The 14074-nt window shown below is 33.6% G+C and overlaps 1 protein-coding gene across 1 annotated transcript; it reads left to right on the forward strand.

Annotated features, from left to right (window-relative positions):
* Positions 1-4433: 4433 nt before the first annotated feature.
* LOC131954021 (uncharacterized) lies at positions 4434-10523 on the forward strand. Its single transcript, XM_059317503.1, has 2 exons — positions 4434-5212; positions 10475-10523. Exons 1-2 carry the CDS (start codon positions 4434-4436, stop codon positions 10521-10523), a joined length of 828 nt encoding a protein of 275 aa, XP_059173486.1.
* The last annotated feature ends 3551 nt before the right edge of the window (positions 10524-14074 follow it).

The raw sequence follows: 14074 nt of genomic DNA on the forward strand, positions 1-14074 counted from the left end.
ATGAATGAATGGATGGATGGATGGATGTGTGTCCGCAGCTTTAAGTCGTATCTCCTCCTCAACGAAGCAATATCGATGACTAGTTCCAAAAGCAATTATGTTAAGCAAGTTACGAGGATCAGCATAGGCCATAAAAATTCCGGGTTTCTTTCATGTATTTCCCGGAAAAGCCAAAAAAAAACCTCGAAAAAATGCAGTTTTTTGCCCATATCTCGGCAACCAGACCACTTAGCGACTTGAAACATGTACCAATCGATTCCTGCCATAATTTAGAACAATATTGCCGAAGAAAGTTTTCAAAAATATCCTCTCGTTCGGGCACAAATTTTAAAATTACATAAACACCTACAAACCAATCGTTCTTCTAGCTTGAACGCTCCCCAGCATTATACGTCAGAGCTATTTTTAGATAACATAAGGAAATTGCGCATAAATGTCACTAGACTTTTTTAATTAACTTGTTTTACCCTGCTGATCGCCTAGCGCGGTGGTAACCAAATTTTTAAAAAGATAATGCAGTTGTTAAGTGGACTGATCACACATACAAACATAATAAACAGTGACATATCTATTGTAACCCTGAGCCTTCCATTTGATCCAGACAAGCAGCACTATAACCCTAATATGTTTACAGCAGTAGGCCTTTTTAGAAAGGTATGGAGAGGTGTTTTCAAATTTCGTTAAGACATTCTTCGATTGTTTCATCATCTGTCAACCGAACTATGGCTTTTCAAAATCATTTTTCGTCTGTTCTAATGGCATGTGTTGTATATATGTATTCCTTTCTTCGTTTTTGTTTAATTTGCACATGTATGTGCGGATATCCAAACTATAGTGGTATAGAAAATATATATAGAGAGAGCCACGTGACACAAGAGCTAAGTATGTATCTACTCTCTAGCTAAAATAACAATAGTTTATATATTATTTCCTATCTTGGAATACTTGCGTATTTTCACTATCATTTGTTTACTTATTGTTAAAGTATTTTTCATTTGACACACACACACACACACACACACAAACGACCACACACATGTAGGGGCCCGAAAAAAATTCTGCCAGGTGGGCCCGCTCAAACTTAATCAGCCCCTGCCATGCGGGATGCGATTTAACGCCCTCCCCCCCCCCCCCCCCCCCGTCTTTGAGAACTATTGCGCTTACGTTCGCTTTAATGAGTGCAATGCACTTGATACTATAATCACTTACTGTGTTGTATCAGTAGCGTTAGCCGGCGCTCTGTTCTGTTGACCTGCAGCATCCTGGGCACCAGTAACGCCCACATTCGTTTTAAAGAGCACCATACAATAGGGACATGGTGGCACACAACATTCGATGATTAAACTAAACCAACTGAACTGGCGGCCATATCCGGCGTCTTTGCCAGTTTTCACAAGCCGATTTAATACATTACAAAGATAAATTTTCTGTCAGCTACTATATCTTTAACAATATGTCTGTTTGATATTTTTATCAGGTTCCAAAATGTATCAATTTTCATTAGGATAAGCTTTACGGATCGTCTAATTCTAGAGTACAAAGAGTGTCTCTAGATCTACCGATACTCTAGATTTAACCAGTTTTTAGCTGTCAGAGAACAAGTAGATCTAGAATCTAGGCGAAGCAAAAATAATTACGTAAAAACAGTTAAATTATACAAAAAAGCAAAGAATAATTGAGTTTTTGACTAAAATATTTCAGGCGTTAATTATTTTATATAAATTATGATTGTTTGTTTATTAGCAATGGAATAGGTTAAATTAGGATATATATATATATATATATATATATATATATATATATATATATATATATATATATATATATATATATACATTTGGCATAGTATTTGGCGTAGTTATTTTTTTTTTACAGTTAAGAGTAGCCTCTATCAAAATTGTTTCGGTGAGTAAATTAATCAGATTTTATTTTATCTGTAGTCATAACTGAGACGACATCGGCCAGCGGTCCTGTCACTCGGGTCACCTATGCAGTCATAGTAAATTTTTTAAAACTTTAAACAAACGTAGTTTATTGAACGTTAATGTTATTCCTATTACTATTAAGTTCCAACAATTTTCAATAGTTCACGTTTTACAGATCTTCCATTTCGAGAATATAAATAAATTAATGCTTGTGTTCATTATATTATGTACTGATCTAGACACGGAACATTGGAAATAATTTTTGTAGCAAAAAAAAAAAAAGTAACCGGGTTTGTAACTGAATTATGTAAGTCAATAAATCCGTTCGGATATTGAATGAATTAAGAATTTTGCCGGCGACAGCATGTGTTTGGTGGTAGGAGAAATAGAACTCGGGCTTAACAATGGTACAAAAATGAAATATAATCATAAACAACTCTTTTATTTAAATAAATTTGGCAACAATTTTTGAGCCCACTATTTGGTCCCTACCCTCTGCCCTTTCCCGCCATAGAACGCTTTGAAGGTCCTGTCGAACAGTTATAATGCCAATGTGTGCACATATTACGTGCTCCTATTTAGCTGTCAAAGTGGATCAACGAATGACGGATTTCACTAAAATTTGAAGGTTTGCCTATATTTGACACAACAGTTTGTGTAATGGATTTTAATACTTGTGGCAGAGCGTGGTATAGTGACTTTAAAATAAAGATAATAATACCACAGATACAGTGTGGTTTTTACAAACCAAACATCAGACCAAAATACCGCTAGCGGCATGGAAGTTTCGCCCCTGATGGGAAATAGTATCGTTGAAGTGGAATTTATTGGGGTTAAAAGGCTTTATAAAGAGTGAGGTAAGCGTAATAGGATATTGGTTTGTGTTGTGCAGTGCAACCGACAAACCGTATTCCAACGGTAAACTGGGTCGTCTAGTATTTTCTAAAATCTCCCACATAGATGGACCACAGTGGGAACTCCCAACGCTCGCCAATGGTTGTCATTTATTGTTATTATGTTGACGTTTGATCTGATCATTTATTTGTTTGTTATTCCTATTGAGATCGACCAGAAAAAAAAAACAATTTTAGATAGAAATCAATGGTTTTAAACGACAATAACATGCAGGCTTAAGTGTGATTGTGTAGATAACGTGACAGTACTGAAAGCTCCAAAAATAGAAAATAATGTAACAAAGGCATAGAATAGCTGCAGCCAAACCTGCTGTCTGTCAAACTTGATCAGGGGCTGCAACATTGCCATGGTACTACAAGATAGAGAAGATCAATCTCAACAGCCGGACATCTATCAAGTCTACCAAAACTTTAGTGATACAGACCTCACAAAAGTTAACAGCTCAGTTCGTATTACAGCCACAAGGCCATCATGAGATTAGAAATAATGCAAGCAAGAGATTAATTCACTGATGCTCAAACAAGGGAGACAACTTCTATGACGATCTTAAATTTTGCCACCAATGTCTTCGCAAACGGCAACTAATTCGCAAAGAATTGTTCGAATGAAATCAACACAACTGATTAAAAATATATGTTTCTAGTAGAGTGTTTGTAAAGTCAGTGAACCAGCCCGGGTGGTCAAGTTTACCCTGGCCTAGTCCCCAGACAGTGCACAACTGTGTTGTCGTAGCTTTTTGTTTTTGAAAGTTTAACTCACTGAATATCTTGCACTTTTAGTCAATTTTGTTTCATCTATGCAAAATAATTATCTTATTTCTTAACAAAGTAATTACTTTCTTTTTTATAATTTAGTTAAAAAACTGTATGATAAATTTACTGACATTGCGCGACTGACACTAACACGACGGAAACAAAAAACTCGTTAGTCCAATCATTTTTGTCTAATACAGAAGGTGGGGCTTCACATCTAAGTTGTTACTACACCCGTGGTTTTTTTCTTTTACATTTTTTTCTACTAATTATTACTTTTACATCCACGATTTTCTAATACTGTGGTTATAAGTTTTTATTTTAGTAATTACACGCTCGACATCTAACTATAGAACGCAGTAATTTAATGATGGTGTCTGGGATTTTAAAATTACTGTTTTGATGTAGATTGATTGATCTATTTTAATTAGTCTACTATTTTAATTAACAGTCTAGGTTGGGAAAATAATGACACAGGTGTCTCAGATAATGTGTGCAATTAATATCTGACTACAAGAAAACAAAGCCGATGTTTATAGTTAGATGGGAGACATTTCTGGAAAAAAAACATGAATAAAAACAATATGTGAGAGTTACCTGAGTCAGATGATAAATTTTACACGGGCGAGAGGTTCAACTTTTGAAGCCTGGGCAAAACATAGTTATGGTTCTTTACTGCCACATTAGACAACTAGTTAGTCAATGTTATTTAAACACAAAGTGATAGGATCAAAATATTTTAATTGACATTACATTATTTAAGCTAAACCTCTACGTAGACCACTGGATCGACGAATGTGGGCTGCCAATAATTCAAGAATTGAAGCCAGTGGTAGCAGGTATGGATTATAATGTGGCCAACACAACGTTTTATCTGACCACCAGTCACTTCATCACTCGCCACTTTGGTTTAATGGATGAAGTAACCTTCGGTTATTTTCTTATGATTAGTTTGGTCATTATCGGTGGAGTAATCAACATTGCTGGTTTTATTTTCAACAGTATCAGTATCATCGTCTTCATCAAACTGGGCTTCACCGATACCATCAACATCTCTTTGTTGAGTCTTGCCATAGCGGACATCGGTATACACATCACGATGGTTGGTAACATGGTCATATCCACCCCCGATATCTTACAAGATACACCAAACTTTGATCTTATTAACGCCATTGGTTATCTAATCCTGGGTTGGCCTCATTTGATGTTTAGCCGTATTTCCGGTTGTCTGACAGCTTTTATAAGTCTGGAAAGATTCCTCTGTATAGCTGTGCCACTGAAGGTCAAGGCCCTCATCACACCAAAGCGAACAGCCATGGTTTCCTGTGTTATTTTCGGCTGTATGATTGGCTGTGTCATCCCGGCTTTTGTCGCTTACAAAATCGGACCAAAATTTAACAAAGTCAACAATTCAACTGTGTTCGGCCTAATCACCATTGAAAACTCTGAAGTTCTTGAAAACATCAGTGTCGTTGTCATCATTTTTGTCGAGCTGGCCGTGTTTGCTCTTGTCGTCATCTTTACTGTTGGCTTGATACAGAAATTTGTGGACATTTCCAAGTGGAGGAAACAGGCGTCATCAGCTTCTAAAAATAATATCATCTCCAGAAGAGACAGCGCGTTGGTTAAAATGGTTCTATTTATATCCGTGGTGTTTATCGTCTGCTCATTTCCTGGGCTTGTCGGCTCAACCGTTCTACTTTGTGTTAAAGACTACAGCGTCAAAGGGAAGGAAATCAATGTTTTTTTAGCAAGTTTTTCTGTATTTTTCAACATCACCTCCCTTAACTCTACAGTCAGTATTTTTATTTACCTTAAAATGAGCTCAAAATTTCAGCAAATGTTTTGGTCCATGTTTTCACCCACCAGCTGTTTCAAACAACCCAAACATCAGTGGCCGGACCACGTCCATTCGCGTCGTGCTGGATCTGTCGGTGGTGTGTAAAATCATGATCAAATTTAAAGAACAACCAGAGCTTCTACGCCTTTCTCGTGCTTTCACGCTTTTGTCTATAAATGACTTGATTTTGTCGTGTCTTTGCTTTGGATTTGGCCTGTTACACAACTTTTGTTTCTTTTTATTGTAGAACAAAACATTTAGAATTTTTATTTTTATTGTAGAGTAAAACATTTTACTTTTCTTTTTATCAAATTGAGTATTTCCTGGCTTCTTTAGTTGTACACTTAGCTCACAACGTGCTGTTGGTGTGAGGCAACCGCAGTCATTGAGAGACGTCTGCTCTACGTCTGCTACTTTAATTAAGGCGCGAGACCATCACTCATCATTATCTCATTTTACAAGATTCTATTTCAAGCGTTTATTATTCAAGAATTTATTTTTAAACCGTTTATTTATAGATTTTATTTCAAGCTTTTATGAAAGATTTTTATCTGAAGCGTTTATTGAAATAATTTTTTAACTTTGATTCTTCTATCGTGTCTTGTCCGTTATGGGTTGAAAACTTCGATCGAAATTTCACCTACTTGTACCAAACAATTTCTTTCAAACTCGACTCACAGTTTTAAATTTAACTAGACTACCCGTCATCCGTTGGATAACTGTGGGTTTCGGGGGTCATCCATCAGAAAACATCATGTCTGTCACTCAGAGGCGTAGCGACCCTTCCCGGCGCCCGGGGACAAACTTTTCGATTTGAACCCCCTTCCTCCCCCCCCCGCAAGATTTCGATTTGCACCCCCCCCCCCTCAAACTTTCGATTTGCACCCCCCCTCAACCTTTCAATTTATTTTTCCAACCCATTTTGGCGCCCTCTAAGGTCGGCGCCCGGGGACATATGTGTCCCGCCAAGTCTCAGACAACATGTTTTAATTGTTTAAAAAACGATTCCAGCCGAGCATGTCTCTGACCACAATATCCCTTCATATGCTTAGGACAAAGAAACAGATGAACTCTACTTCACCCTGTATCCCGCCAAGTTCAGATAGGCAACTTTATCATTCACATCTAAAAAATAAAATAAAAATTTTTAAAAAAAATTATCATTGACCTATTGGTTTAGAACCTGTGCCACCCGCATGACAGCCGATTACACTATCATCTTAGCTATTTACTCGTGACGTCAGAGATGAATTTTTATACTATACATTAATACTTTGAGTCTCCTTATGCAACTTGATTTACGCGCATAGATCTAGATCTAAGTCTAGTAGTAGTAACTTTCAAATTAAATTTTATCTTAAATTAGCCAAACTAAGATTTATATAAAATAAAGAAGGTCTGAAATTATCTAGATCTAGATAGAATTATCTAGATCTAGATTCTACGACTCGTTTGCTTAAGTCTTAAGTTTAGTTTTTGCGTAGCTAATGATTAGATTTAGAATCTAGATCTAATCATTAGCTACGCTAATAGGCCATGGAGCGAGCATTTCAAAATTAGAATATTCCAAACAAAGATTTATATAAAATAATAAAGGTCTAAAATAGTTTAGTATATAGAAAATCATTATTATCTAAATCTAGATAGAATTATCTATATTTTAGATCTAAGACTGAGCTATATTTAGAATTTATGTTTATAATTTAGCAAAATTACCGGTATCGAAGCCGCGTATGAATCTTAAGCTACGCGAATAGGCCCTGGATCCAGCATTTCAAAATTTGCATAGTCGAAACAAAGATTTATACAAAATAATGAAGGTCTAAAATATTTTAGTATATAGAAACTCATTATTATCTAAATCTAGATAGAATTATCTATATTCTAGATTTACGACTGGTTTGCTTAAGTCTTTTGCTTAAGTCTCGTTTTTTTTTTTTGGATTGTATTTATAACTAATAAATCTTTGATTTGACCTAGATTCTAGATCTAGATCTATAAATAACTTTCTTGGACAGATTGTAGATCTAGAGAAATTTATCGTAAAACTAAATGAAAAGACAGTTGAAAATTGATATAAGTGTTGGAACGTAATAAATACAGCAAACGGACGTATTGTTAAAGTTAAAGCCGACAGAAAATTAGCTTTAGAACGCGTTAAACATTGGAATGGGAACACAATCTTCTTCGATGGTCCGCCATTATTGATGTAAAAAAATAAACACATCATGTGACGTCACTGTTTCCGTCGAGTGTAGTGGTTTTTCAAATCTTTTTAAAAAATTGTGGTTAATCTACCTATGAATAAATCAATACATTAATTAACGTCTTTAAATAAATTTGTGATTAACAGTCTGTCTGCAATAAAAAATTATTCTCTACCTACATACTATTTTACAGCTCTCCACGATGAGTGCAACCATGTACAATAGTCAATCAGCCAAACAAAAAAACAAACAAAAAAACAAATAATATATTCAAACATGTAAACAAACTTGAGTTTTAGTAGTATATAGATGATGCGTGATGTGATGTTTGATTCATTTTTACAAATTTGTTAAAGACCGCCATATAAATTTTTTACGATCGCTCTAGTAGAGACACATGTAAAAGTAAATTATAAAAACTTTTACAATAACTACCTTTACTGATATACTTTAAATATAATATGGCACTGCTATACATGTATGGGAAGGAGCTAAAACCGAAAGGGTCAAGTTAAATTTGAGTATCATAAAGCCATTATTTAATAATTTAATCACTACTGATGAGATAATTACCTGCGTGAATTCATCGTATGGCTATATGGAGCTACTCACACCTTTTTACCGACAAGTTCAAATAGAATTTTTCAAAGTTTATTTTGATCATTGATTAGCTAACCCATATTTTTTATTAAAATTCAATTTTTCTACTTTTGTCCTGTGTATTGCCTGACTATTTATTACACACCAGCGTTTTTATTTTTAAAAATTTAAAAGAAAATATGTCAAAAATTGATGAACTAAAAAAGCGTCACGTAAAACAAATAGAGAAATGCTGTGACTTTTAGCCATATCTTTCTATAAGTTTAAAACATTCATAAAAAACTTTTTAATAACAAGTTTTTATTTAATAATGCACTAAAAAGTAGAAAAAAATTATGTTCTTTAAATTTATATTATATTGAACTTCTATTTAAATAACTATTTTAATAACGATAAAGTTATTTAAATAGTAGTCTATAATTTATTTTCTACTTTTTAGTGTATTAGTACATAAAAGCTTGTTATTAAAAGGTTTTTTATGAAATTTTTTTTAGTACTTTACATGTTTTTATTTACAATAGTGTTAAATGACTAAAAACCATTGCGCGCCTAATGAACGTGATGGCGCAGCTATTGAACGTGATAACGCGCTTTTGCCACGATGACGCGTTAGGATAGAAATTCGGTCCAAATTTTAATTAATTCATAAAAAGAAATTAGGCATCCAATTAAGTCAAATTTAATTTCAGATTGCATTGTCTTCATGTCTTGACCCACGTGCTAACTGTGAACCGTATCGGTCAAGTAGAAGTGTCCGAATTTTCACTCCGGCGTTTCGATCTAGACAGACAGAGGATGCGAGTCACATAAAAACTTGTAAAAAAAATTCATAAAAAACGTTTTAATAACAAGCTTTTATGTAATGATGCACTAAAAAGTAGAAAATAAATTATAGACTACTATTTAAATAACTATAAAGAAAAGCGTGGGTCACTTTAGTATCTATTGGATACCTTTACTAATGTTAAGGAAGACACCCACGCTTTTCTTTATAGTTATTTAAATAGTAGTCTATAATTTATTTTCTACTTTTTAGTGCATCATTACATAAAAGCTTGTTATTAAAACGTTTTTTATGAATTTTTTTTTCAGTACTTTATATGTTTTATTTACAATAGAGTTACATGACTAAAAACCATTGCGCGCCTACTGAACATCACGTTCAGTAGGCGCGCAATGGTTTTTGAACGCAGCCATTACGTGATGGCGCAGCTATTGAAGGTGATGACGCGTGTGGTGTGGTTGGCTAGACATGCCTACTAATTCGGTCCAAATTTTTATTAATTCATAAAAAATTAATTAGGCATCCAATTAAGTCAAATTTAGTTTCAGATTGCATTGTCTTCATGTCTTGACCAACGTGCCAACTGTGAATCGTATCGGTCAAGTAGAACTGTCCGAATTTTCACTCCTGCGTTTCCGTCTAGACAGACTGACGACAGACAGAGGAAGTGAGTTAAATAAAAGCTTGTAAAAAAGAATAGAATCTAGTAGAAAAAAGAATTGCGCACCAAACAAACGCCAAAACAAAATGTGCATAATAGAGAGCAATATTATTAGTACTTTATAAATTTACATGCGTTTATGAGAAATTGGAAATAGCGTAAATTAGTACTTCCGGTCAACGGAAATTACTCAAAATATGATAGAAGATAGAGAATTAGATCTTTTACTTACATGTGAAATTTTATTTATCTATCTGAAATAGTACTCAAGTTATAGGCTTTTGAAAAATTCAAAGAAAAAGAAAGTACCACTTCTGGTTATCTGAAATCGCTCAAAAGTTGATACGGATCTACGATTTTGATAAAATACTTATATATGAAATTTCATCAACCTAGCTGTAACGGTACTCAAGTTATCGTGTTTACAGACACAGACACACACACATACATACGGACAAGATTGCAAAATTATGTTTTTCCATATCAGTGAGGTGTAAAACGTCGAAATTTGTAAAAATCTCTTTTTTTTTGCACGATTACATGACTTTCTCTATACTTCGTATGTACGAGAAAGTAAAACTAATTTGTTTTCTTTTCTTAAATTTTTAATAGTAAGATATTATTGCGTAAGCTAAAACGTTTGCCAATATTCATTTTAATTGTACAATCTAGTTACACAAAAACATTTTTGTAAAATACAATTTATTTATATTTTAATTGTAAGATTATTTACACAAGATGAAGCATAAAATGAAATTATAGCCACTGATAACATTTTTATGAATTGTAGCTGCAAAATAGCCAGGGAGCTAAAAGATATTCAGGGAGCTAAAAGATAGTCAGGGAGCTAAAAGATAGTCAGGGAGCTAAAAGATATTCAGGGAGCTAAAAGATAGTCAGGGAGCTAAAAATAGAGAGTTAAAATATAGACAGGGAGCTAAAAGATAGCCAGGGAGCTAAAAGATAGTCATGTTTGACGGACGAAGATCAATCATGTCAACCAAAACTGTAACGACGTAAAGCTGACAATAGCCAGTGGCGTAGCGAGGTCGGGTGTCACCCGGTGCGGCACTTAATGGTGTCACCCCCCAGTGGCGTAGCGACCCTTCCCGGCGCCCGGGGACAAACTTTTCGATTTGAACCCCCTTCCTCCCCCCCCGCAAGATTTCGATTTGCACCCCCCCCCCTCAAACTCTCGATTTGCACCCCCCTCAACCTTTCAATTTATTTTTCCAACCCATTTTGGCGCCCTCTAAGGTCGGCGCCCGGGGACATATGTGTCCCGCCAAGTCTCAGACAACATGTTTTAATTGTTTAAAAAACGATTCCAGCCGAGCATGTCTCTGACCACAATATCCCTTCATATGCTTAGGACAAAGAAACAGATGAACTCTACTTCACCCTGTATCCCGCCAAGTTCAGATAGGCAACTTTATCATTCACATCTAAAAAATAAAATAAAAATTTTTAAAAAAAATTATCATTGACCTATTGGTTTAGAACCTGTGCCACCCGCATGACAGCCGATTACACTATCATCTTAGCTATTTACTCGTGACGTCAGAGATGAATTTTTATACTATACATTAATACTTTGAGTCTCCTTATGCAACTTGATTTACGCGCATAGATCTAGATCTAAGTCTAGTAGTAGTAACTTTCAAATTAAATTTTATCTTAAATTAGCCAAACTAAGATTTATATAAAATAAAGAAGGTCTGAAATTATCTAGATCTAGATAGAATTATCTAGATCTAGATTCTACGACTCGTTTGCTTAAGTCTTAAGTTTAGTTTTTGCGTAGCTAATGATTAGATTTAGAATCTAGATCTAATCATTAGCTACGCTAATAGGCCATGGAGCGAGCATTTCAAAATTAGAATATTCCAAACAAAGATTTATATAAAATAATAAAGGTCTAAAATAGTTTAGTATATAGAAAATCATTATTATCTAAATCTAGATAGAATTATCTATATTTTAGATCTAAGACTGAGCTATATTTAGAATTTATGTTTATAATTTAGCAAAATTACCGGTATCGAAGCCGCGTATGAATCTTAAGCTACGCGAATAGGCCCTGGATCCAGCATTTCAAAATTTGCATAGTCGAAACAAAGATTTATACAAAATAATGAAGGTCTAAAATATTTTAGTATATAGAAACTCATTATTATCTAAATCTAGATAGAATTATCTATATTCTAGATTTACGACTGGTTTGCTTAAGTCTTTTGCTTAAGTCTCGTTTTTTTTTTTGGATTGTATTTATAACTAATAAATCTTTGATTTGACCTAGATTCTAGATCTAGATCTATAAATAACTTTCTTGGACAGATTGTAGATCTAGAGAAATTTATCGTAAAACTAAATGAAAAGACAGTTGAAAATTGATATAAGTGTTGGAACGTAATAAATACAGCAAACGGACGTATTGTTAAAGTTAAAGCCGACAGAAAATTAGCTTTAGAACGCGTTAAACATTGGAATGGGAACACAATCTTCTTCGATGGTCCGCCATTATTGATGTAAAAAAATAAACACATCATGTGACGTCACTGTTTCCGTCGAGTGTAGTGGTTTTTCAAATCTTTTTAAAAAATTGTGGTTAATCTACCTATGAATAAATCAATACATTAATTAACGTCTTTAAATAAATTTGTGATTAACAGTCTGTCTGCAATAAAAAATTATTCTCTACCTACATACTATTTTACAGCTCTCCACGATGAGTGCAACCATGTACAATAGTCAATCAGCCAAACAAAAAAACAAACAAAAAAACAAATAAATATTCAAACATGTAAACAAACTTGAGTTTTAGTAGTATATAGATGATGCGTGATGTGATGTTTGATTCATTTTTACAAATTTGTTAAAGACCGCCATATAAATTTTTTACGATCGCTCTAGTAGAGACACATGTAAAAGTAAATTATAAAAACTTTTACAATAACTACCTTTACTGATATACTTTAAATATAATATGGCACTGCTATACATGTATGGGAAGGAGCTAAAACCGAAAGGGTCAAGTTAAATTTGAGTATCATAAAGCCATTATTTAATAATTTAATCACTACTGATGAGATAATTACCTGCGTGAATTCATCGTATGGCTATATGGAGCTACTCACACCTTTTTACCGACAAGTTCAAATAGAATTTTTCAAAGTTTATTTTGATCATTGATTAGCTAACCCATATTTTTTATTAAAATTCAATTTTTCTACTTTTGTCCTGTGTATTGCCTGACTATTTATTACACACCAGCGTTTTTATTTTTAAAAATTTAAAAGAAAATATGTCAAAAATTGATGAACTAAAAAAGCGTCACGTAAAACAAATAGAGAAATGCTGTGACTTTTAGCCATATCTTTCTATAAGTTTAAAACATTCATAAAAAACTTTTTAATAACAAGTTTTTATTTAATAATGCACTAAAAAGTAGAAAAAAATTATGTTCTTTAAATTTATATTATATTGAACTTCTATTTAAATAACTATTTTAATAACGATAAAGTTATTTAAATAGTAGTCTATAATTTATTTTCTACTTTTTAGTGTATTAGTACATAAAAGCTTGTTATTAAAAGGTTTTTTATGAAATTTTTTTTAGTACTTTACATGTTTTTATTTACAATAGTGTTAAATGACTAAAAACCATTGCGCGCCTAATGAACGTGATGGCGCAGCTATTGAACGTGATAACGCGCTTTTGCCACGATGACGCGTTAGGATAGAAATTCGGTCCAAATTTTAATTAATTCATAAAAAGAAATTAGGCATCCAATTAAGTCAAATTTAATTTCAGATTGCATTGTCTTCATGTCTTGACCCACGTGCTAACTGTGAACCGTATCGGTCAAGTAGAAGTGTCCGAATTTTCACTCCGGCGTTTCGATCTAGACAGACAGAGGATGCGAGTCACATAAAAACTTGTAAAAAAAATTCATAAAAAACGTTTTAATAACAAGCTTTTATGTAATGATGCACTAAAAAGTAGAAAATAAATTATAGACTACTATTTAAATAACTATAAAGAAAAGCGTGGGTCACTTTAGTATCTATTGGATACCTTTACTAATGTTAAGGAAGACACCCACGCTTTTCTTTATAGTTATTTAAATAGTAGTCTATAATTTATTTTCTACTTTTTAGTGCATCATTACATAAAAGCTTGTTATTAAAACGTTTTTTATGAATTTTTTTTTCAGTACTTTATATGTTTTATTTACAATAGAGTTACATGACTAAAAACCATTGCGCGCCTACTGAACATCACGTTCAGTAGGCGCGCAATGGTTTTTGAACGCAGCCATTACGTGATGGCGCAGCTATTGAAGGTGATGACGCGTGTGGTGTGGTTGGCTAGACATGCCTACTAATT

This window comes from Physella acuta, unplaced genomic scaffold (assembly GCF_028476545.2).
Source record: "Physella acuta isolate Inbredline_101_S28 unplaced genomic scaffold, ASM2847654v3 ptg000969l, whole genome shotgun sequence".
In the NCBI taxonomy this organism is placed as follows: domain Eukaryota; kingdom Metazoa; phylum Mollusca; class Gastropoda; family Physidae; genus Physella; species Physella acuta.